This window comes from Colletotrichum higginsianum, chromosome 3 (assembly GCF_001672515.1).
Source record: "Colletotrichum higginsianum IMI 349063 chromosome 3, whole genome shotgun sequence".
Taxonomy (NCBI): domain Eukaryota; kingdom Fungi; phylum Ascomycota; class Sordariomycetes; order Glomerellales; family Glomerellaceae; genus Colletotrichum; species Colletotrichum higginsianum.
This window is the reverse complement of record NC_030956.1, coordinates 4,940,607-4,961,565: the sequence shown is the minus strand read 5'-3', so window position 1 is coordinate 4,961,565 and position 20,959 is coordinate 4,940,607. Positions and strand designations below refer to the sequence as shown.

Sequence of the window (20,959 nt, the reverse complement as noted above, 5' to 3'; positions counted from 1 at the left end):
CTCAACGGATCGCATTATCATAAAATTGTCTCTTACTCGTCACACAAAATCTCGTAAAACTGCGACAGCTCGATAAACCCGAGCCCGGACCCGGGACCATCCGGCCGGCCGACCACCGCGAAACTCTCTTCCGCCCGGAACCCGTCGCCTGACCGGTCGGGCCTCCCGTCGCCCTTGGGACGCGTGCCTCCGCCCTTACGAGACGATGAGGACGACCCGCCCTTGTCCCGGCTCCCGTCTTTGTCTTTATCCCTGGCTCCCCGGCCCCGGCCCCGGCCACGAGCATCGGCATTGTCATTGTCCTTGTCGGAGCCGTCGGCATCATCAGAGTCGTCGGAGCCGCCGCGGTCTCCCCTATTAGAGCGATCGCCATCGCCGCCGTTGCCGTCGGCAGCAGCAGTGAAGACGGACCCTTTTTCGTGAGGAGATTTAAATGCGTCGGGTGGGACGGCCGCGTGCAACTTTGCGCGCGGTGTAGAGCTTGAGGGAGCGCCCGGCCTTGTTTGACTTCTTGCCCTTTCCGGCTCCGGCCCCGGCGGCGTTGCCAGCGTTGCCGGCGTTGGCGGTGGCATTGTTACCCGCACCGGCACCGGCACCGGCATCATCTCCGGCGTTGTTGTTGTTGTTGTTGTTGTTGTTTTCATCGCCGGCGGCGGCGTCTTCCTCGTTGGCGTTATCGTTGTTGTTTCCGCCAGCAGCTGCCTCATCCTCGGCGTTGTTGTTGCCACCGTTGCCTGCGTTCTTCTCATTGCCAGCATTGCCGCCAGCGGCGGCATCCTCCTCATTGGCGTTGTTGTTATTGTTCCCACCAGCAGCGGCATCTTCCTCGTTGGCGTTGTCGGCGTTGTTGTTGTTGTTGTTGTTGTTGCCTGCGTTCTTCTCATTGCCGGCATTGCCGCCAGCAGCGGCATCCTCCTCGTTGGCAGCATTACCGTTACCGGCATTGGCATCTTCCTCATTGGCGTTGTTGTTGTTGTTGTTATTGTTGTTTCCACCTGCGGCTGCCTCCTCCTCTGCGTTGTTGTTGTTTCCACCTGCGGCTGCCTCCTCCTCTGCGTTGTTGTTGTTGTTTCCACCTGCAGCCGCCTCCTCTGCGTTGTTGTTATTGTTTTCGTTACCAGCGGCAGCATCTTCCTCGTTGGCGTTGTTGTTATTGTTGCCACCAGCAGCGGCATCTTCCTCGTTGGCGTTGTCGGCGTTGTTATTGTTGTTGTTATTGCCGTTGCCTGCGTTCTTCTCATTGCCGGCATTGCCGCCAGCGGCGGCTTCTTCCTCATTGGCAGCGCCTCCGCCGGCGGCAGCATTTTCCTCATTGTTGGCGTCGTTGCCGGCGTTGCCGCCTCCAGCAGCAGCGTCTTCCTCGCCGCCGGCGTTGTTGTTATTCTGGTTGCCGCCCTTGGCTTTGGCACCGCCAGCTCCGGCAGCCTGCTGGCCGCCGCCGCCGCGGCCGCCGCCGCCGCGCTTGCGCTTGCTAGAATCGAAGACGTTGATGAGACCGTCGCGGCTCAGGATGGATGGGGTGCCCTCGGCGCTTTTGCGGTTAAGGGCGGACTGCAGGTGCTGGATGACTTCGCCGCCTCCGTCGTTGGCGCGGCGCTGGCGGCCGCGGGCGACCTCGGACGTGGGGGCCGCGACGACGACGCCTGCCAGGACGGCAATGGCTGCGGTTGAGAACTTCATCTTGAAGGAAGGGGAGGGTGGGAAGATGGGAGGGTTGTGGGAGTGAGTGAGAATAAAAGAGTGCTCGTGATAGAGAACAAGAAGGGGGAAAGAGAGTGTGATAAAGCACAAGTGAAAAGATTGACTACTGCCCGAGTAGTGTTTGAAGAGAATGAGACTGGCTCAAGGTGAAAGAAAGGAGATGAGAAGCGATGAAGGTGAGGAGCAAGGACTGAAGCACCCATCATCGACGGCCAAGCCGTCGACTTTTTATATCCCATCTCGTCAGGTCGCCCAGACCCGTCAAACACCCCCCCTTTTCCGACATGTACTCTCCATGCGTTCACCCGTGTCTACGCCTTCGTCCGGTGTTCTGGCGCCAGACCCCCTTCGGAGTGGAGTGTCCCCTTCATCGCGTGACGGCTGCATACCTACGATCGTCATCACATCCCACGGGGGCGGGCGGACGGCTGACGGGCGAGAGAAGCCCTCATGGAACGGGCATCCCGATGGAGCCGAGTCGACACTCTCTAACCGTGGCATGTGCCAGACCGTCGGGAGTCGTCTGGATCGACAGTCTTCAGTCTCCATCCAGTCTTGGCCTCCAGTCTTCAGTCTCCAGTCTCTCTCTACTCTTGGGAGCCCCATTCTCTGACGGAGAGGAAAAGTCTTGGGACCTGCGAATAGAGTCCTTGGAGAGCCAAGAGTTTTCCCTCACAGATCGACAACGGAGTTGCAACCATCCAAAACGTTGCGACTCTCTTCCCCACAAAAGTTTCGCCGAGTCGCATCAGTCTCAGGACTTCTGTTCGGTTGTCTCAACTCCTTGAACAAGGGAAAGGGAGAAGGGGGGAAAAAACGGAAGGACAAAAGTCTTGGCTGGAGGACGCTCTCCTCGGCGCATATTGTGGATGGGGGGATAACACCCTGCCCGAGCTTGGCAGAACGTCCCATTCCCATTCCTATTCTCAGTGTCCGTCGCCCGTCTGAAAGAGTGTGGCGATCAACAGGCATCAAACAACGCGCGAGTGCGCCAAGAAACATGCCTTCAAAGGAACACTTCCGTCTGGGATTTCCATGGCTGCCAGTGTCGGTTGCCCCGTCCATCGTCCGGTTTTGCTGCTGCTGGTGGTCCGTTGAAGCGCTCATCCGAAGGGCGATGAACGTCATGGGAACCATCGGTAACCCGACCCCAGCGTCAGCAATACGCCGAAACATCGGACGCGACCGTCGGGTACGACCTGTACACACGCACTCAATGGTGGGTAAGTGGCCGTCCAGCCCAGCGCACATGCCGCGTTGTTTGGTCACGGTCGTACAAAGAACGAGGGGAGAACCGGGGCCTTCACCGGGTAGAATAAGCACCAATATGGAGCGCGGTAAGCTTGAAAACACGGCAGACGGGGAACCACGGCTCTGGGCCCCGGGGGGGGGGGGTTACATGACCGGGGGGGTGGATGGCATAGGGAGGGTTGTGGGGGTTTGAGCTGTCTGCCGATCGACAAGGTCTTTGCCCGAACTCGAGACTCAGAACTCTTCGAGGTCCAGGCATTGTCCCGGTCCAGTCTCGGACTCCCAAGAGTTTGGAAGTCAAGCGTCAAGCGGCAGATGGGGCTCCTGGGCTATTCTTGGACATCAGACTCGGGTTCCGTGGTTCTGGATCCAGGATCCGCGATTTCGTCTGAGAACCCCGGGAGATGCAGGTGGTCTTGGTGCGGCATATTCTTTCTGGTCCATCGTCCCAAGAGTCCCTCATCTTTATGCCGCCATCTTGACGGTTACAAGTCTAAACTTTGAGGGAAACCTAGTGAGTGCACCCAAGAAAAAAACAGAGAAAGGCAGAAGATCATAGAGTAAATTTGTGCAGGCATGTAAACCGTTACGAAAAGCTTGCGCAGAAAGAAGAATGGACGCAGAGGCTCGCTTGGGTATGGAATAAACCACCTAATAGAACAAAATAGGGATATCGTACATGTAAGTAGGTATACGTTAAGATACTGACATCATGAGAAGAACAAAAAATGAAAAAAATAAACCAAATGGTCATTACTATGCCCAAAGACCAACAAAAAACAAAAAACAAAGCCATTCATAAGACACGGCCTTAGAAGCTGTAGCACACATCCCACAAGGGGACGCGGGTGCTGTACAGCTCGCCGGTCCACCACTTTGTCGCGAAGCCGGTGAGGTTGAAGTAGAAGTCGGTCGCGAGCTCGACGCCGTTCTTCTCGGCGCAGACGGGGCCGTCCTTGGGCACCTCGGCGACGGCCTCGGTCGGCTTGCTCGTGAAGTTCCCGGCCAGGCCCAGGTTCTGCTCGCCGCGCAGCTTGAAGCGGTTGTCGAAGCCCGGCGTGGCCGTGATGCCGGCGCTGAGGTCGACGAGGCCGCCGAGCAGCTCAAAGGCCAGGCGGACGGTGACGTCGGCCGAGGCGTCGACGCGCACGTCGGCCGACTCGGTGATGTTGGCGTGGCTGCTGTACTTGGGCTCCCAGCCCGTCGCCGAGGACCGGGCGCCGTCGACGAGGTCGAGGTGGACGTTGGCGGCGGGCAGGGCGACGCTCAGGCCGGCCGAGACGCCGACGGCGGCCGAGACGTCAAAGTCGAGGCCGACGGCGAAGGCGACGCCCGGGCCGAGCTGGACGATGCCCGGGACGGAGACGAGGGAGTAGGCCAGCTCGTCGGGCGCGTACTTGAGCGAGTGGCTGTAGGCGGCGGCGACGTCGACCGAGACGCCGACGGCCGAGTCGAAGGTGGTGTCGAGGTCGAAGTAGAGGGCCTCGAGGCGGAAGCCCCAGAAGTTGTACTTGAGGTAGCCCGAGAAGGCGACGGTCGAGCTGAACCAGGCCTCGTCGGCCGTGACGTTGACGTACTGCCCGTCGCTGAAGAGGACGGTGTCGTCGGCGAGCGCCTCGGCGAAGGACAGCGAGACGCTGGAGTCGAGCGTCAGGCGCTTGGAGAGCGTCGCGGCGGGCAGGGAGGAGAAGGTCATCTCGCACTCGCCGGCGATGTTGGCGAGCTCCTCGCGGGAGGCGGCGACGGTGACGGACAGCGACCCTTCGTCCGACGTGAGGCCCGTGGCGAGGAAGAAGCCGCGCTCGAACTCGGCGTCGCAGTTGCCGAGGTGGTTCGTGATGAGGACGAAGCCGCCGTCCGTCGACGACTCGGACCAGTCCTTGACGGCCTCGCGGAACGCGTCGGCGTCGGAGAAGGACACGGCGAGCCCGTCGTCGGAGCAGACGACGGCGCTGACGGCGTCGACGTGCTCGAGGACCACGGCCGGGTTCTTGAAGGCGAGCGTCATGTCGATGGAGCCCTGCTGCTGCTGCTCCTCCTCCTCAGTCTCGATCTCAGCATCGGCGTTGGCGTGGTCCGCGGTATCGGTCTTGGCTGCCTTGGTCGCCGCCGAGTAGTGCAGCGAGACATTGACGGCCGGGACGATGTTGACGGGGTCCTTGGTGTCGACGCCCGGCGCGGTGGACGGGCCGAAGGTGTGCGTCGCGTTGGCGGCCGGACGCAGCTTCTCGGGCTCGGGCTTGACGGCGAGCGCCTCGAAGGCCGGGATGTCCTCGATGACGTGGGCGGCCTGGGCCGTGTAAGTGTCGGTGGCCGTCGGCTTCGACAGGGACGTGGTGAGGGTCGAAGTAGACAAGGTCGTCGCCACCGCCGCCGCTTGCTCGGACTGGTCGGGCATCTCGACGACGATGTACGTCACGCGCTTGACGCCGTCCGACGAGCAGCTGCACCCCTCGGCATGGGCAGCAACGCCACTTGCGAGGAGGAGCGCGCCGGCCAGGAGGCGGCCGGCGAGAGATGAGCGAACCATGATGAAGAAGATGGGTGGTTATTAGAAATAGGATATTAAGGAGCGTGTAGTAGCAGTAGTGATGATAGTAGTGGTGATGGTGATAGTAGTAATAGGAGTAAGAGGAGGAGAAAGAAGAGGAGGAAGAGGTTATTAGAGTAAGATTCGTGATAGCGAGAGAACGCACAGCAATGAAGCTGGCTCTGGTTGATATAAAGGGAATAACTTGACGAGCGCAAGATCACCGACGAGCAGGAGCTGCAGCTTCAACTCCAACAGATCCGACTGACGAGGCGGTTACTCGGTTCTTATACGGCAGACGACGCTTCTCTCTCCGCGTTCGTCCTCCTTCTCCTCTTCGTCTTCCTACTCCTCCTCTTCCTCCTCCTCCTCGTCGTCGTCCACCCCCCCTTTTCTGTAGACGGTTAGCCCATGGACACGCGAGATTGGCCTCCCGGCACCGGCACTGGCGCCCAGATATGCCGGCAAAGGGAACCGCGTAAGCCTCTCTCGTGGGCCGCCGCCGTCGATGGTCATCCGCCAGAGGGCATGGTCATGGGCGGGCGAGTGACCAAGGGAGGAGAGGAGATGGGAAGGGCAAGGGGTGTCATGCATCGTAGGCGCGGCGGGAGATGGCGTGATGCCTATTCGGGCAGCGCCAACGAGCCTATCTTTCTTTACCCTCCTGTCCCTGGCAGGGATCCTCAGGTCGGAGTAGAGGCGGCTGATCAGATTGGAGGCGATGGATGCGCCCGATTAGGTCGAGACTGATGTGCGCAACGTCCTGGGCATCGTCGGATATCGGCCGCGAGTGGGGGAGGGGAGGGAAGGGAAGAGGTGTACTCTCGCGTCTTCTCTCCCCCCCCCAGTCAGCGAGGGCCTCGGGGACTGTCCTTGGCGAATGACTTATGACTTCGTCCTCGGCGTGTTTCCTCAAACGGAAGAGGCGGCATCCAGGAGCCATCTTCGTCGAGGGGCCATGGTGGTGATGGGCCCAAGATGATGGGGTCGAGTCGCAGTCGATGCGCCGTCAGGTAGGATCCGGTGGGAGAGCAGAATTAAGGTCGGCCGGGGGGGGGGAGGGTCGGTGTGTCTTGTTCCTAAAGCGACCAAGACGGGCTTCAAGCTCATGCAGGTACCTCTGCTTGTAAGCCAGAGCTATCGTGAGTCTCGTGAGTCTCATTGGCTATACCGGAGCCATTGGCCAAATGCAACCCGTCCCCTATCGATCCGACTCAATGGGGAATCCCGGCTCTCTGGGCGGGCCGGACGAAGAGCACCCAGTTAGGACGCCCATGTGGGCAGCGATATCTCCATTGGTCTGTTGGCCCCGTCAGCTTGTGCTCTTTTCGGGACTCTGCGTGGCCCCAATGGACGAATGATATCCTCTTCGCTGACTTACACACCCGTACAACACGTACACACTCATATATCGTACGCCAGTTATCGTCGACTCCCCTCCTCGTTACAGGTAATGCCCCTGAAGGAGGCGGATTGCGCAACAGGGGCCTGCGTGGTTGGTCGTTCCGCATGCTCCGCTGCTTCTGGCCATTCGCGGTGCTTGGGCCGTCTTTTGTTTCCTCTTCTGGGTCACGTTACGTTACGTTACGTTGCTGGAGAGGGTTTGGCATGCAGGTGAGGTTGACCGATGCTGGCGTGATTGATATGACCTCTGAGATGGCCATATCGTCTGACTGTCTGTCTGTCTCCTGCTCTGCATAGTATTGACAGAGACTTTTTGCCTTTTCCCAAAACGGGCCGGTTAAACAACGATTAAGAGACGGGAATCTGCGTCTCTGGTGGGGCTTTATTGGCTTGTCGACGGCCCTTTCACTGCATTTTCCCTCGTCTTCCTCATTTCCCCCTTCGTCGGTTCTCAGTCCTGTTCACGAGTCATCACCCATGTCCAACACCCGTTCTCGGCCTAAAAAGCCCCACAACGCTGCCCTTTCTGATGGCATCTTAAATCAATAAAGTCACATGGTTTTCACCAAGGGGGGGGGGGGGGAACCCAAGACCGTAGGCCCGCAGAATAAAGCCAAAGCGCCGCCGGGGGAGCCAGGCGGCGGGGACGAATGGGCTGGCATGAGGCCGAGACCGATACCGATGACATGACGAACCCGCGCGGTTCGGGTTGCTCGAAATCAGCCGCCGGCTTTGGACCTGATCTCGGATTCCCCCGTTCAAGCGAGACACGTGGGATCAAGAGACGCAAGATAAAGAAACTTTGTGTGTACAATGTCGTACATAGTATGTACATGAAATCGCAAATCAACCGACCGTAACCCCCACCACCATCGATATCAATCCCCTCCTTTCCAAAGAGTACTCCTCTCTCTCTCTTTCTCTCTCTCTCTCTCCGCTATCCCCTCCCACCTCCACAAGGTAGACGAAGAAACCCATCCCCTCACGCCAACCATCTATGCCGTGACGTAGATGGTCTTGACGGTGGTGCGGGTGCTGCACTTCTGGCCGCCGGGGCGCGGGCCGTTGGTGGGACGGGGCCCGTTGCCATACTCGCCACGGCCGCGGGTGCGCGTGCGGTTCTTGGTCTTGGTCTTGGTCTTGTTCTTGGTCTTCGAGGGGGCGGCCGAGGGGGCGGTCGTCAGCTCGGGCTTCGCGCCGGAGACGGTGGTCGCCGGAGTGTCGGGGACCGTCTCGAAGATTGGGGCCGGAGCGCCCGAGGGAGCCGACACGGATGCGGCGGGAACGGACGAGGGCTCGGAGGCAGCGTCGGAGGTGGGAGCGGCAGGGGCAGATGCCGTAGGGGTGAAAGCGGGGCCGGAGAGGGTCTCGAAGATCGGAGCCGGAGCGCCCGAAGGAGCCGACGCGGACGCGGATGCGGCGGGGGCCGAAGAGGCGGCGGGCTCGGAGGTGGGAGCGGCGGAAGGAGCGGCCGGGACGGATGCCGTAGGGGTGTAAGCGGGGCCGGAAAGGGTCTCGAAGATGGGCTCCGGGGCGGTGCCCTGAGCGAAGGTGGGGTCGGCGGAGCCGGGACCGCTCGAGGCGACGGCATCGTCGGCGGCGGCGGCGGAGGAGGAGGAGGAAGAGACAACGGCGACGGGTGCGGCGCTGGAAACGGGAGCGGCGGACGACGAGGGGGCGGCGGGGGAGCCTCCGCCGGTACCGGCGCCGCCGGTCATGCAGGCGAAGGAGATCTTGGAGACGGCGGAGCCGCGGACGGGCCCGTCGAGCTTCCAGTCCATGGCGACGTAGGGCCAGCAGATGCGGCCGTCGGCCATGGTGACCATGTCGCCGGCGACGTAGGTGTCGTCGGAGCTGACGGGCTCGCCGACCTTCTTACCGGCGCTGTCGACCATCTGGAACTTGGTGCCGGCGAAGGCGCCGCGGCAGCCCATGGCGTCGAAGTCGCAGATGGGGTCGGCGATCTCCTCCCAGGTGACCAGGGCCCTGGAGGCGTCGAAGGCGGCGGCGTGGGCGTTGGAGCAGTCGTTGGCGCCCGAGGTGACCCAGTTGACCTGGCTGTCGCCGGCGGCGGCGCCGACCTCGGAGGTGGCCTGCTCGCCGACGAGCGTCTTCTTGTCCGAGAAGAGGGCGATGGCGACGTTGCGGTTGCTGGTGCGGTTGACGGACTTTGTGTAGCCCTGGCCCATCCAGTCGTTGAGCGTCAGGTCCTTGGCGCCGCGCGAGACCCACGAGAAGATGTACGAGTCGGCGCCGACGAAGCGGGCGAGCACGCTGTAGGAGCCCGAGGTGCCGCCCATGGCCTCGTTGGCGCCGCCGTTGATGACGTGCTCGTTGGAGACCTTGACGCCGTTGTTGCTCATGCCCTGCGTCTCCGTGTTGAGCCAGATGGCGCCCTGGTCCTCGGCGCAGAGCGAGGCGAAGGGCGCGGCGTCGGCGGCCTCGAAGGCGATGCCCGTGTTGTGCGAGCAGCCCCACGACGACGACGCGCCGGGGATCGCCGTGAGCTTGCCGGCCGTGTCGACGTAGCGGATGGCGTCGCCAAAGTGGCCCTTGGCGTCGCCCTCGTAGGCCGTCACGACGATGTAGGCCGCGTAGTAGCCGGCCTTCTCCGAGAAGACGAGGTCGCCGTTGATGTCGGGCGACGCCATGGCCTGGTTGCCGTCGACGCCGGGGCCGCCGAGCCAGGTCTTGAACGTCTCCTTGCCGCCCGTGTAGCGGTAGAGCACGGCCACGGGCACGTCGGCGGGGCCGCCCGCGAGCAGCTCGTTGGTCAGGAGGGCGAAGCCGTCGTTGTGGGCGACGAGTCCGCCGGCCTCCTTCCCGCCGGCGATGGTGATGGGCTCGCCCGTGGCGACGAAGGTGGTCGGGTCGACCTGCTGCACGTGGACGCCCGTCTCGGAGGCGTCGAGGTACGCGAGCCAGGCCGACTTGCCGTCGGGAGAGACGGCGAAGGGCGTGCGGCGGTGGTGCGGGTAGCCCGTCCAGTAGGCCTCCTTGACCGGGTTGAACGTCTTGCTGAGCGTGACCGAGTCGACGTGCTTCTCGAGCGATGTCGACGTCAGCTGGGCGACGGCCGCGGCCGCGAAGCCGAGGACGGAGAGGAAGCGCATGTTGTGGTGGTGTTGTTGTTTTTTTCTTCTTCTTCTTCTTCTTCTTCTTCTTCTTCGTCTTCTTCTTCTGTCACTAAAGAGTGGTCGTGTTTTTTTTAACAACAAAAAGGTGAGTTGATAAATCAAGGGGGGGAACTTTCAAAGTTCCGATATAAAAGAATGAAAATCGGGTCGGATTCGGTGATGTTGATGTCGATGTCGGTGTTTTTCGTCGTGTGTGGACGTTTCGTTTGGTTGTTTTCTCGAAGGACTGACTGGATGCAAGATACACACACACACGCCTTGATGAAGGGAATGAATGAACGAATGGGCACAACGGAAACACACTGAAAAAGAATGTCGGTACGGGCAAAGGAGATGGTCAACAATCCCTTGATCGAAGAAGGAGAGGAAGTAGAGGAGGGGAGCGGAGGACGTCACCGGGAGAGAGCCAGGAGAGGTGCGTGTTTGCCTCCATTTAAAGGGAAGACACTGACTGCATGGAGACTTTTCCAACGAGAATCCCCATTAGAGATACACTCTTACGGGCCCTTGGCGTCCGTGGATCCTGAGCCTTGGTATCCCGTGGACCGCGACAGCAAGGGGCTGACTGAACCCGACGGATAGACAGACGACAGGGCTGTTCTCTGCACGAATAGACGGATCCGTATGCGCGTCTAACTGCGTGACAGATCCCGGGCTGGTCAAATCTCCCTCGCCGTTTCACCACAGCAAACGCGGCGGAGGATGCAATTTCGGCTCTTCTCCACCCCAGAGGCCAACCGAGAAGAGCCAGCGTTTCCATGGCTCTGGGGGGGCGTCTGTCTTCTGTCAGTCTGGCCTAGTTAGTAATGATGGTGGTAGTGGTGGTGTTGTCATCCTCGTCTGTCTCTGTCAATCTAGCTTTAAACTCCCGTTGTTTCCATCGAACCGGATGGACGTCTCGTCTCGTCTTGTTGAGGTTCTTCGTTCGGGTTGCAACAGACTCCCCCCCCACCTGGCGAGTCCGCGCCACTGTAAGAACCTGGCTCATCACCGTATCACCCGATCTTAATCTTCAACTTCAGACGAATAGTCTCTTGGATGAAGCCCGGCCAAGCACACTTGCGTGTATCAACCTGAGCAAAGACAGAGAGAGGGGGGGGGAGAAGAGAGAAAGAGAGAGAGACAGAAGGGGCTGCAAATGAGACGGGGACAGGCCTGTGTGTGATGATGAAAAACACAAAGCAGCCGAGCGTCTCCCGTCACTCCTTAATTCATGTCAAACAGGTGGGGGAAAATCCCCTCCCCAGGCCAGGGTGCGATGTGGCGCATTCCACCAATGAACTCCAACAAGTCCCTTTCCGCCGCCCCCCCCCCCCCCCCTGAGATGATCGCTTAGTTTCGACACCCGGTCCCAGCATCCGCGACCTTTCTCTCTTTTTCTTTCTCTCTTGAAGCGGTGTTGATTGATTGATAGTCCGTAGGTTCCGATAATCCGGTGAGCACTGAGTCTGAGTGTGATCCCATGGCCATGGACCATGACAGCCAAACCTGAGATGCTGTAAAGAGACTCTTCACATCAGACCAGGCCATACTCCCCAGCTCTTTTCTCCAGCCTGCAAATGCTAGCGCCGAGCCAATGTCATCTGTTCTCACCTCCTGTGTGTACCTCGCTTGCATGTCCCCAGTTCGCCTTACCACACCTGACCGGGGGCCGTGTTAGTGCTTGAGCGTTGCCGAGTCGCAGCTTAATTGGCAGGTTATATACTGATAGTATGGTTTCTATGCGAGATGGGACGATGCCTATTAGTCTTTGTCATCTTGATGTCCAGTCCTCTGCCAGGATTCCTTTCTCTTTTTTTTTCTCTCTCTTCCTCTGCGTGTGTGCATGTGGGAAATGGGAGACGGGTGTTCATCAACAGCCAACATCGTGTAAACGGTCGCTTTGAAGACTCATTTATCGTTGGGTAAAGGCGCGTTCCCGAGATCCATTTGACTATCGGATCTCAACTGCCGGAAGAACCGTCTCACTACACCTGCAACAGCCCGCTTTCTTATTCATCTCCTTCTCGCCTCCATATATCGTCAACGCCCCAAGACGCAAACCCCATACTGCTGACATCATTTTGATGCTAAGAAACTCCCGAACTGTCCTCCGCTCCGCGGTGCCAACGTCCCAACGTCCCAGGATCACCATGCAGGGCGGCAGATTAGCCCTGCGTCGAGCATCCAGCGCTAAACTTGCAAATCCCTCAACTCGCCCAGTTATCTCACTCTCAGCCAGCCAGCTAGCCAGGTTCGATGTGAAAATCATCCTTCGTCCTGCCGGGACCCAACAACCTAAAAATCCCCGAGAATCTAGACCTTTCTCCCCCCCTCTTGATCCCGCCCGTCCTCTCTCCGGCCGTGGAGCATTGTCGCCCGGGGACGCTTCTTAAACCCGACACCCCCCGGGAACCCTGCAGACACGAGCATCAGCAAGTCTCTCTCTCTCTCTCTCGCCCTTGGCGTTGATCCTGAGGCGTATCCGGAAACCTTCCCACCAAGCGAGTCCCGGACCCCCCCTCCCCCTAGAAAACAATCAACGAGAACCCCCATGGGCCATTAAGAAAAACGAGAAAAAGGACCGTTGCAGGACTTTCGCCGCTATGTAATCCAAGCAGAGACCCTGTCCCGTCCCTTCATGTTCAGACCACTGTGACATCCCCTCCCCAAGCATTTTGCCGGCACTTTGTGCCGATGGGCGGAGAACCACTGACCGGGGTAACTCTCACAAGGAGCAGCAGCGTCAGCAGGTAATCTCACGACACCCAACGAAGCAATCTTAGGAGGCATGGAACCATATTACTAGTTGCACATTTACTTCGCAAACGAGCCAGAGGCCACGGGGGGTACATCCAGTATTTACCTAAAACACTCGGTCAAGGCAAGTCGCTACGGGAGCGCCAGGGGCCTGCATGCTTTGTCGATAGGCTCGTCTTACGAGCCCCCTACTACTACAGATACATTCGCTCATATATTTTCATCAAGAGCAAACACTCGTACGGAGGGTCTAGAACCGTCCGTACAGGCCATGGGAGTGTGCCATCATTTCATGGCCGACGTCATGGCTGAGGTAGACTGTAAGATGGTCAGCCGGGGGATATTTGCGGCCCATCTCACCTCGCAATCCTGGTCAACCGTGCATGCGAGAGGAATGAAGCACCGCCCAGGCTGCGATGTTAAATACGAAGAACGGACAGAGATTACTCAAGACGAAGGCAGGCTGGCTTGTCATGAATTTGTATCGAGGTTTGTGACCTCGAGCTCACTTCAAGGGACTTGGTAGAGTCATCGCCATAGAGTGGGAGTGACCGGGCCGGCCTCAAATTGCCCGAACGAGATAGGGATGACTGTACGATACCGTGCTGTCGTTGTTCAGTTGTCGGTTCGTCGATTGTCGACAGTGACATGTTGTCCAACGAGTCCACTGAGAAAGCCATCTTAATTAGGACATTTTTGCGGGTGATAATACGCCCAACTCATGACGTATCATCGATTGGCGATGCAGCGTTAACAGGTTGAGTACGGGTTGCTTGACGAAGAATTGACACAGAGGAGTAACGCGAAACAATGAACTGGCAGCTGGTTGCTGGTTTCTGGTTTCTGGTTTCTAGTTGCTGGTTGTTGGCGTCTGCTTGTTGACCGACCGACCCCAAGGGCATCCATTGCCTTGCCGCGGGCGCCAAGTAGAACAGTGGGAAGGGAAGGTTGAACCTCCGTACATTGATTGCATAGACACAGTCTGCGCAACTTCAATGAGACTGGAGGTATTTGAGGCTTTGCGGAGGAAACTACTTGGGCAATCGCAAAGGCCAACCTTGACTCGTTCACATCCACATGGTAGGGTGGCAAAGGTTACAGCCATACGGAATACTTGATTATTCTCACCGGAGGTGGGGAACTGTTCGACGCTGTCCGGTGTCGATCATACACTGCCAATCCTCGAACATGGCATTATGATCAACATACCAGCCCCTCTTTGGCACCGAGTCAGTAGCCACCGGTGAGGACCATCGGGGCACGACGGTAACCCGCTACAAATAAGATGTTGTGCTCGTCCAAAGAGTAGTAATCTTTTCTTTCTCTTTGAGTTCGTGATCGTACTCGAGTCTGTTGGAGTTGTCGGTTCACGTCTTTCGGAAACCTTTCACCCCCAATCTCGCGTCCGTTTTCAACCATCCGCCTTCGCACTTTCAGAATCAAACACCAGTCAACAGAAGATGAAGTTCCTCGGCGTCCTAGCCCTGTTGACGGCCAGCCTGGCGTCGTTCGCCGATGCGGCGTGCCAGACTCGCACCACGGCTTGTGTCAGTAGTTGAAGCCTCATGCCAGGAACCGAAATCACTTCTCCAGAGACTGACTCTTGTTCACAAATATTAGTCTCCGTTGCAAGTCTGCAATTCGATGAGTGGCGCAGAAGTATGTGGCACCACCGAAACAGTGAGCGGCGCCGGCTGTACCTTGAAGGTCGTATCTGGCGAGGACAACGGTGAAGTTACGGTCCGTACTGCCCCCCCCCCTCTCAGTGCGTCCAACGAACGAAAAGTACTGACATTGGCTGTTCTCCAGTGCAACTGTTGCTCATAGGAGATGTTCCGTCTCGGCCACATTGTGCCTTCGTCGTTGTGCGTAGCCAGACCGGCTTCTGGCTCTACGCGTACTGGGACTCGAAACTGTTCAATGACGGGAATGAACACTTTATACATCACTTGGTCGGCTGTAATGAACATGAGTCTTCTCCACATACATCAAAATATTATAGCTTTAGTTCAACAAAGTGCAATTTATGTATTGATCTATTCACAGCTGATTCAAACACGCTTGGCCACACACAAAACAAATGAACCGCTCCCACGCCACTTCGCTAACGACAAACACAAAAGTTCCTCAAAGCTTGAGACCATGATCCTTGCTCATGGCGCTCTTCACCGCGCTCTCTACGGCCGAGGGGAGGTCGAGGTGGAAGAACGGCCTGTTGATGCCACTGACAGCGCCCAGGTGCCCGGAATCACCTCCCTTGGAACCAACACCGCCTTCCTCCAACGCCGAAGGCGAAGACTCATCAGGTTCGCTGGCTACGCGTGTCGTCCCAGTTCCCGAGGTAGAATGCCGCTCTTCACACAGCGCAGGCGGCCGGCCCGCTAGGTCGGCCAGGCTGAACATCGGCTCCCACTGGCCCAGGGGGCCCATGGCCGGACAGCCGAAACCGGAGACGGAGAGGGCGCGGCGGGTCCACCGGTTGTGCAGGCCGGCGAAGTGCCACTCGACGGGCTCCGGGGCCGCCCATCGGTCGAGCTGGCTGCGGAGGTCGACGAGGCCCTCGACAGCCCCCGAGTCCATGTTGTTGACGGCGGAGCAGTCGAGGACGACGGCCCGGAGGAGCGGCTTGGCGGCCGCCGACGCCGCGGGAAGGTTCTCGGCGTCCGTCTCGACCGACGACGGCGGCGGCGTCACGGCCTCGTTCCACGGACGGTCGCCCGGATGGTCGTAGTGCGGCGTCGTTGTTCGGCGGGTCGAGCGGGTGACGTGCTCGATCAGGCGGTCGACGTACTGGGCCTGGTTGAGGTAGTTGAACCCCTCGGTGAAGCGGTAGACGAAGACGCCCGGGTGCATCTCGTCGACCCTGACGGCTGGGTTGGTGCCATCTTCACGATCGAGCGGGAGGAAGACGTCGTGTGCGGGGGCGCGAGTTGGAGACGGGACCGCGTGGTGCGGAAGGGTCTGCGAGCTGCTGATGGAGTGACGGTCCGAATCGCCGTGGTCCGGGTGACGGTAGACGCGGGCCCGGCCGAGGAAGCGGCCCCTGGACCGCGCGAGGCGGAGAAGCAGCAGGGCCGCCGAAAGGGCGACGGTGACGTAGATGCCGTCCTCGAGGGTGGTGAAGAGGGACACGAAGACGCCGACGAAGTAGATGACGACGTCGGGCGGCGACATGAGCCACGACTTGAAGACGTGGTCCGGCGAGGTGATGAGGTTGACGACGGCGTGGATGATGAGGGCGGCGAGGCTGGCCATGGGGATGTAGTAGAGCACCGTCGTCAGGGCGTACAGGGCGAGGAGCAGGATGGCGCCGTTGAAGAGGCCGGCCAGGGGCGTCCTGACGCCGGCCTTGGACAGGATGGCGGTGCCGCCGAAAGAGCCGGTGGAGGCGTAGGCGCCGAGGAAGGGCCCGAAGAGGTTGGTGCAGCCGATGGAGATGAGCTCCTGGGACGGCTGGACAGCGTAGTTGTTGATGCGGCCGAACGACTTGCCGATGGCGATGTGCTCGATCACGAGGATGATGACGGTGGCCGGGAGGTCCGGCAGCAGGGCCGAGACCAGCTTCGGGCTCAGGCTCGGCGGCCCCGCGTGCGTGAAGCCCCGGGGCAGCGTGCCGGTGACGCGGAACCTGTGCTCGCCGTCCGCCAGCCCGCGGTTCACCAGGAAGCTGACGAGGGTGTAGAGCAGGATGGTGAAGGTCATGCGCAGGGAGCAGAGCATCTCCCACGCGCGCCTGTGCCTCGGCTGCCGCCCCGCCATGCGTTCGCAGTACCACTTGACGGCGGCCAGCAAGGCGAGGGCCGTCAACCCCACGGCGGCGTCGAGCCTCGCGCGCGGCAGGCCGCGGGCGGTGTCGATGAAGACGCGGTAGGCGGCGGCCCTGGAGTCGACGCCGTCGATGCCGAGGAGGGAGGGCACCTGGCTCAGGGTGATGGTGATGGCGGCGGCGGTGACGAAGGCCGAGATGGCGACGTGGGGGATGAACTCGACGACCCAGTCGAGGCGGAGCAGGCCGAAGACGAGGAGGACGGCGCCGGCGAGGAAGGCGAGCGTCTTGGAGATCTCCTCGGGCCGGAACTCGCCCGGGTGCTCCTCGAGGACCCGGGCGCTGACTTTGCCGACGAGGAGGGAGACTACCGCCGTTGCCTGTGGGATGTCGTCGTTGGATTAGAATATTGTTTTTGTAGATTATCAGACTGAGAGCGAGGAAACAGCGGGAAAAAAAAAAGAAAGAAAAAAGAACTCACGCCTATCGCGATGTCTTTGGATGTGCCAAAGATCCAGTAGAGCGCCGCGCCGGTGAAGGACGTGTAGAGGCCGTACTCGGGGCTGAGACGTGCCAGAAGGGCATAGGCCATGGCCTGGGGGATAACCACCAGTCCAAGAGTCACGCCTGCGCGGTGTTGGTTAGGAAAACTTTGATGGACGAGGAGGGAAAAGGGGGGAGACGCGAGACTTACCGGCGATGGCATCAGAGACGAGCCAGCGAGTGTTGTATCGGAGGATCCATTTCGTGAACGGGAACAGGCTCTTGACGTAGCGGGCCGACGCGTCTCTTGTCGGGACGTGCTCTAGCAGCCACTCGTTGACTGTCGGATCTTGCTCGTAATATGGTTCGTATGGGGAGATGGCGTCGGTGACGTGCTCGTGTAGTTCCCGTGTCTGATGGCGAGTGCTGACCTCGAGATCGATGCCGAGGACCTTGGCCAGCGCCGTGCCGGCTCTACTGGCTGCCATTTCCGTTTGTGACTTTTGCTTGTTTTCACTCGATCTTAAGTTGTCCAAAGTGAGCGGTTCGTTTCGAAAAGACGGGACGTGTAGAGGGTCAGTGGAAGTCTACAGCATGTGTCACATAACAGGACAGCAGCGTGTGAAGTGGCGGGTCGGTTGTTCAGATGAAAAGAGGCGAAAGCGTGTGTCTAAGTAAGGAATCTCCAATATCTACATGTGGGACTGATAGACGGGGGATATAGAGCAGAGGGAGCAACGGCTGGCTGTCTGGAGGCGAGCATCTCTCGAGAAGCCGCACCGCCAGCCGCCTTGGCGCCCGACTCATCGGGAGGACAAGGAAGAGGGAGGGAGCTAGCTTGGCGGCAGGACGGGGAAGGTCATCCTTACGTTATGGGGCTTGAGGACGGCGATCTAGACTGTTTGACTCGGGTCTTGTTGGGCCAGCCAGACGTCAAGGAGGCTCGGTGAGGCCTGGGCTCCCGCGAGTTGCCGTCCCGGGCTCTACCATGTCGACACCACGCGCAGCCTATGTATATCATTCGAAACGTAGGTAGGTACACAAACACTTGAAAGGGACTATGAACAACATCGTCAGGTTGAGATAGAGACAGGCAGAGATAGAGATAGACAGAGAGGGAGAGAGAGAGGGAGATGCTTCGCGAGGAAGCCGCACTAGATGTCCCGCCCCCTCCCCCCCCATGATGTGATGCCAGCGTTGTTAGGCCGGGCCATCGGCGACCAAGATAACGATCTAGTGCCCTAGGGATGGATCACGAACGTGGACGGTGGATAACGAACTTGGCATGGGCCGCCGATGTGGATGATGTGGGCGAGAGTGTCTGCATGCCGCATCGTCATGTTGACGGGTAGGCGGTTGTCTGTCTGTTCTCCGGCCGACAGCCGTCCCGGGGGGAAGGGGGCTTGGGGGCTGGAGAGAGTGCGTGCGGGTATCGGCCCTCGGCGGCGCGGGATCCACGACCCGGCCCCGTCTGTCGGGGATCTATGGAGATGACGCTCCCTTTTCCCTCGGGGGGAGGGAGGGCATTAGAGTTTAAAGAGAAGAAGAAGGGAAGAAAAAAGAGGCTCCCCATGGCGGGTTCTCCTGACGGCCGAGCAGATGCGGCACTTAGGAGTGGGTATACGTGGTCCCGCCGCCGGCGACTCATTGTCGTTGCAAGCACGGCAGAGTTTTTTACAATTTTTTTTAATTTTTTTCTTCCTTTTTCTTTTTTTTTGCAGGGACCGGGTTTTCTCAGGACCTGTCGCCAGAAACATTGCCCGTCGTTTTCGGGATATCTTTCTATTAATGACTGATGCATAACAAGACCGCTGCGCCGTTGCGGCACTCGGCCTGTACCGGAGCGGCTTTGTTCTCCGTCGCGACGGCAGCTGAGGAAGCGCTCGGTGGCGCCGGTTGCCGCCATGGTGTGAAAGTCGATCTTGTCATTGACCTGGGGGGCACATGACGGACAACATGGACGACGGTCTCATTACTAGTCAAGGTTTCTCTCGCAACACCACCAGTACGATCATCTCTCTGATGAATTCTAGGGCAGACAGATAGCTTGATATCGTGAGAGACCTTGCTATTAAGAATCAGCTGGGCTATAGCTTGGCGTTGGTTGCCTTTGAGGCTAACAGAACATTAAGTCCTCGACTGGATTGCAAAACTAGGTGCGTAGACTCGGCCGCAGTACATGGCATCACGACTTGGCGCAAAGTGGCAGCCCCATTCCAGGTTGAACACAATCTGGCCCTTCGGCTCAATGGTCTAGAGGTATGATTCCTGCTTTGGGTTGCAGACTCGTTATCCGCGTTGCAGGAGGTCCCGGGTTCGATCCCCGGTTGAGCCCCAGTCGCATAGGCATCCATCTGTCTTTCGCTTACTTTTTGTCGTTTTTCTTTGTTGATGTTGGTCGCTGGTTGTGGGTTGTAAAGGGAGGGGAGGGGAGGGGAGGGGAGGGGTGTTGGAGGGTTCGGCATGCAACTCGATTCGATCTCGGGGAGGTCAGTCAGTCAGTCAGCCAACCCGACCGTCCCTGACTAAGTCCAGTTGCTGTAACAATGTAAAATCAATGCAATTGTCCATGTGTGGAATATTCGACGCCCTGGCCTCTCAGAATGCAGCATGTTGACAACACGACAAGGATCTGTGCAGCCTGTCCAAGATCGGATCAGACGCCCTCCAAGTGCACACACACATACATACACACACACACACGTACACGGGTGTAAGAATCAATAACGTGCGGCCATGTGCCCTTTGTACATCGTATGATACCACACGAGCTAGCTGTCAGCCCCCGAGCGTATCCACGCGAGCTACCCTAGGCTTGAGGGTTTCAGGGGGCGGAGGCGCCCGAGCCTTCGGATGGTCTTTGACATTGACAAGGACAAGGGCGGCTAACTAGCCCCGGCACCTCGGGGAGTTTGGGAAAAGAGGCGTTGACCATTGATCGTTGATCGTTGACCATTGACCATCCTCGGGGGGTTGCATGTAGTAAGTAGCTCGACATAATATTGCGGCACTCTGGCTGAACGCACGCAAGCCGACGCAGAAAACTACTGACTGACTTTCATGCCCGGCTCCGAACGACAGACAGCATAGTACTCACGATATTATGCCTCTGGTTCTCGAGGGCAACTAAAGCCTCATTCTGCAGCAGCCGTGCCGTGCAGTGCAGTGCAACCCGCCACTCGTTTACTTCTGGCGGAAGAATGGGAGATCAACATTCAACTGCCTGCTTTGCTTATACATCGCGTCCGTGGGGGTAGGACACGTTTGTCGGCGGCGCGACTTGGCAGTCCATGCTACTTCGGCGAGCAGCGAGCAGCATGCAACTCTTGACCTTAAAAACACAACAACAACAACTTGGCCAACAGGGCCAGAGCTGCAACGAGTCAAGCATCAGCGAAAAGCCTTATTTCCATTAATCGGCCGGCGTGCGTGCGTGCGGGAGTGGTGCCCAAAGCCCATCATCCCCCCCCCCCCCCCCTCCGTTTCCGTGAACAACAATATGAGAACATGAACCATGAACCCCCATCCGTCACCTCCCCATATGCCAAGATCAACGGCTGCTTCACTTCTCGTGGTCTCCCGAAGGAGCATTCCCTTGATAACGCTTCCCTCCCCCCCTCCCCATGCAGCATATGCAGGCTGCAACCGCGCGCACGGCTTTCACGATCCTCCTCCAGCTGAACCGCTTTCTCGGGTCGCCACCCACCACCGCCACCGCATCGGGCCAGTGAAGGCCGCCAGACAGAGTCACCGAGACCGAGACCTCCCCGGGAGGTGGGCGGATCATTATGGTTTCTGCAGGAACGGTTTGCTTTTTATTTTATTTTATTTTTGGGGGGAGGGGGGGAGGGAGGATGCGTGCTGACCGCCGAACGAACATCCGATTGCCGCCGGCAGCGATCATATCGTTCTAGATTTCCCCTTCACACGACCCGTGGCCCGTCAGGA

At 59.0% G+C, this 20,959-nt stretch overlaps 6 protein-coding genes across 6 annotated transcripts; 2 read left to right on the top strand and 4 right to left on the bottom strand.

Annotated features, from left to right (window-relative positions):
- Positions 1 to 32: 32 nt before the first annotated feature.
- CH63R_05022 (uncharacterized protein) lies at positions 33 to 1,680 on the bottom strand (the record flags this gene model as incomplete). Its single annotated transcript, XM_018299997.1, has 2 exons — positions 33 to 412; positions 450 to 1,680. The coding sequence occupies 2 exons, from the start codon at positions 1,678 to 1,680 to the stop codon at positions 33 to 35; spliced, it is 1,611 nt and encodes a 536-aa protein (XP_018161243.1).
- Positions 1,681 to 3,763: 2,083 nt separating this feature from the next.
- On the bottom strand, positions 3,764 to 5,482 carry CH63R_05021 (Isoamyl alcohol; the record flags this gene model as incomplete). The annotated part of the gene is made up of 1 exon (XM_018299996.1): positions 3,764 to 5,482. The coding sequence occupies one exon, from the start codon at positions 5,480 to 5,482 to the stop codon at positions 3,764 to 3,766; it is 1,719 nt and encodes a 572-aa protein (XP_018161242.1).
- A 411-nt stretch (positions 5,483 to 5,893) lies between these two features.
- CH63R_05020 (uncharacterized protein) lies at positions 5,894 to 6,232 on the top strand (the record flags this gene model as incomplete). The annotated part of the gene is made up of 1 exon (XM_018299995.1): positions 5,894 to 6,232. One exon carries the CDS (start codon positions 5,894 to 5,896, stop codon positions 6,230 to 6,232), a length of 339 nt encoding a protein of 112 aa, XP_018161241.1.
- Positions 6,233 to 7,881: 1,649 nt separating this feature from the next.
- Positions 7,882 to 9,999, bottom strand: CH63R_05019 (uncharacterized protein; the record flags this gene model as incomplete). The annotated part of the gene is made up of 1 exon (XM_018299994.1): positions 7,882 to 9,999. The coding sequence occupies one exon, from the start codon at positions 9,997 to 9,999 to the stop codon at positions 7,882 to 7,884; it is 2,118 nt and encodes a 705-aa protein (XP_018161240.1).
- A 4,223-nt stretch (positions 10,000 to 14,222) lies between these two features.
- Positions 14,223 to 14,589, top strand: CH63R_05018 (uncharacterized protein; the record flags this gene model as incomplete). The annotated part of the gene is made up of 3 exons (XM_018299993.1): positions 14,223 to 14,309; positions 14,383 to 14,502; positions 14,572 to 14,589. The coding sequence occupies 3 exons, from the start codon at positions 14,223 to 14,225 to the stop codon at positions 14,587 to 14,589; spliced, it is 225 nt and encodes a 74-aa protein (XP_018161239.1).
- Positions 14,590 to 14,889: 300 nt separating this feature from the next.
- Positions 14,890 to 17,499, bottom strand: CH63R_05017 (Sulfate permease; the record flags this gene model as incomplete). The annotated part of the gene is made up of 3 exons (XM_018299992.1): positions 14,890 to 16,908; positions 17,010 to 17,155; positions 17,223 to 17,499. The coding sequence occupies 3 exons, from the start codon at positions 17,497 to 17,499 to the stop codon at positions 14,890 to 14,892; spliced, it is 2,442 nt and encodes an 813-aa protein (XP_018161238.1).
- Between the last annotated feature and the right edge of the window lie 3,460 nt (positions 17,500 to 20,959).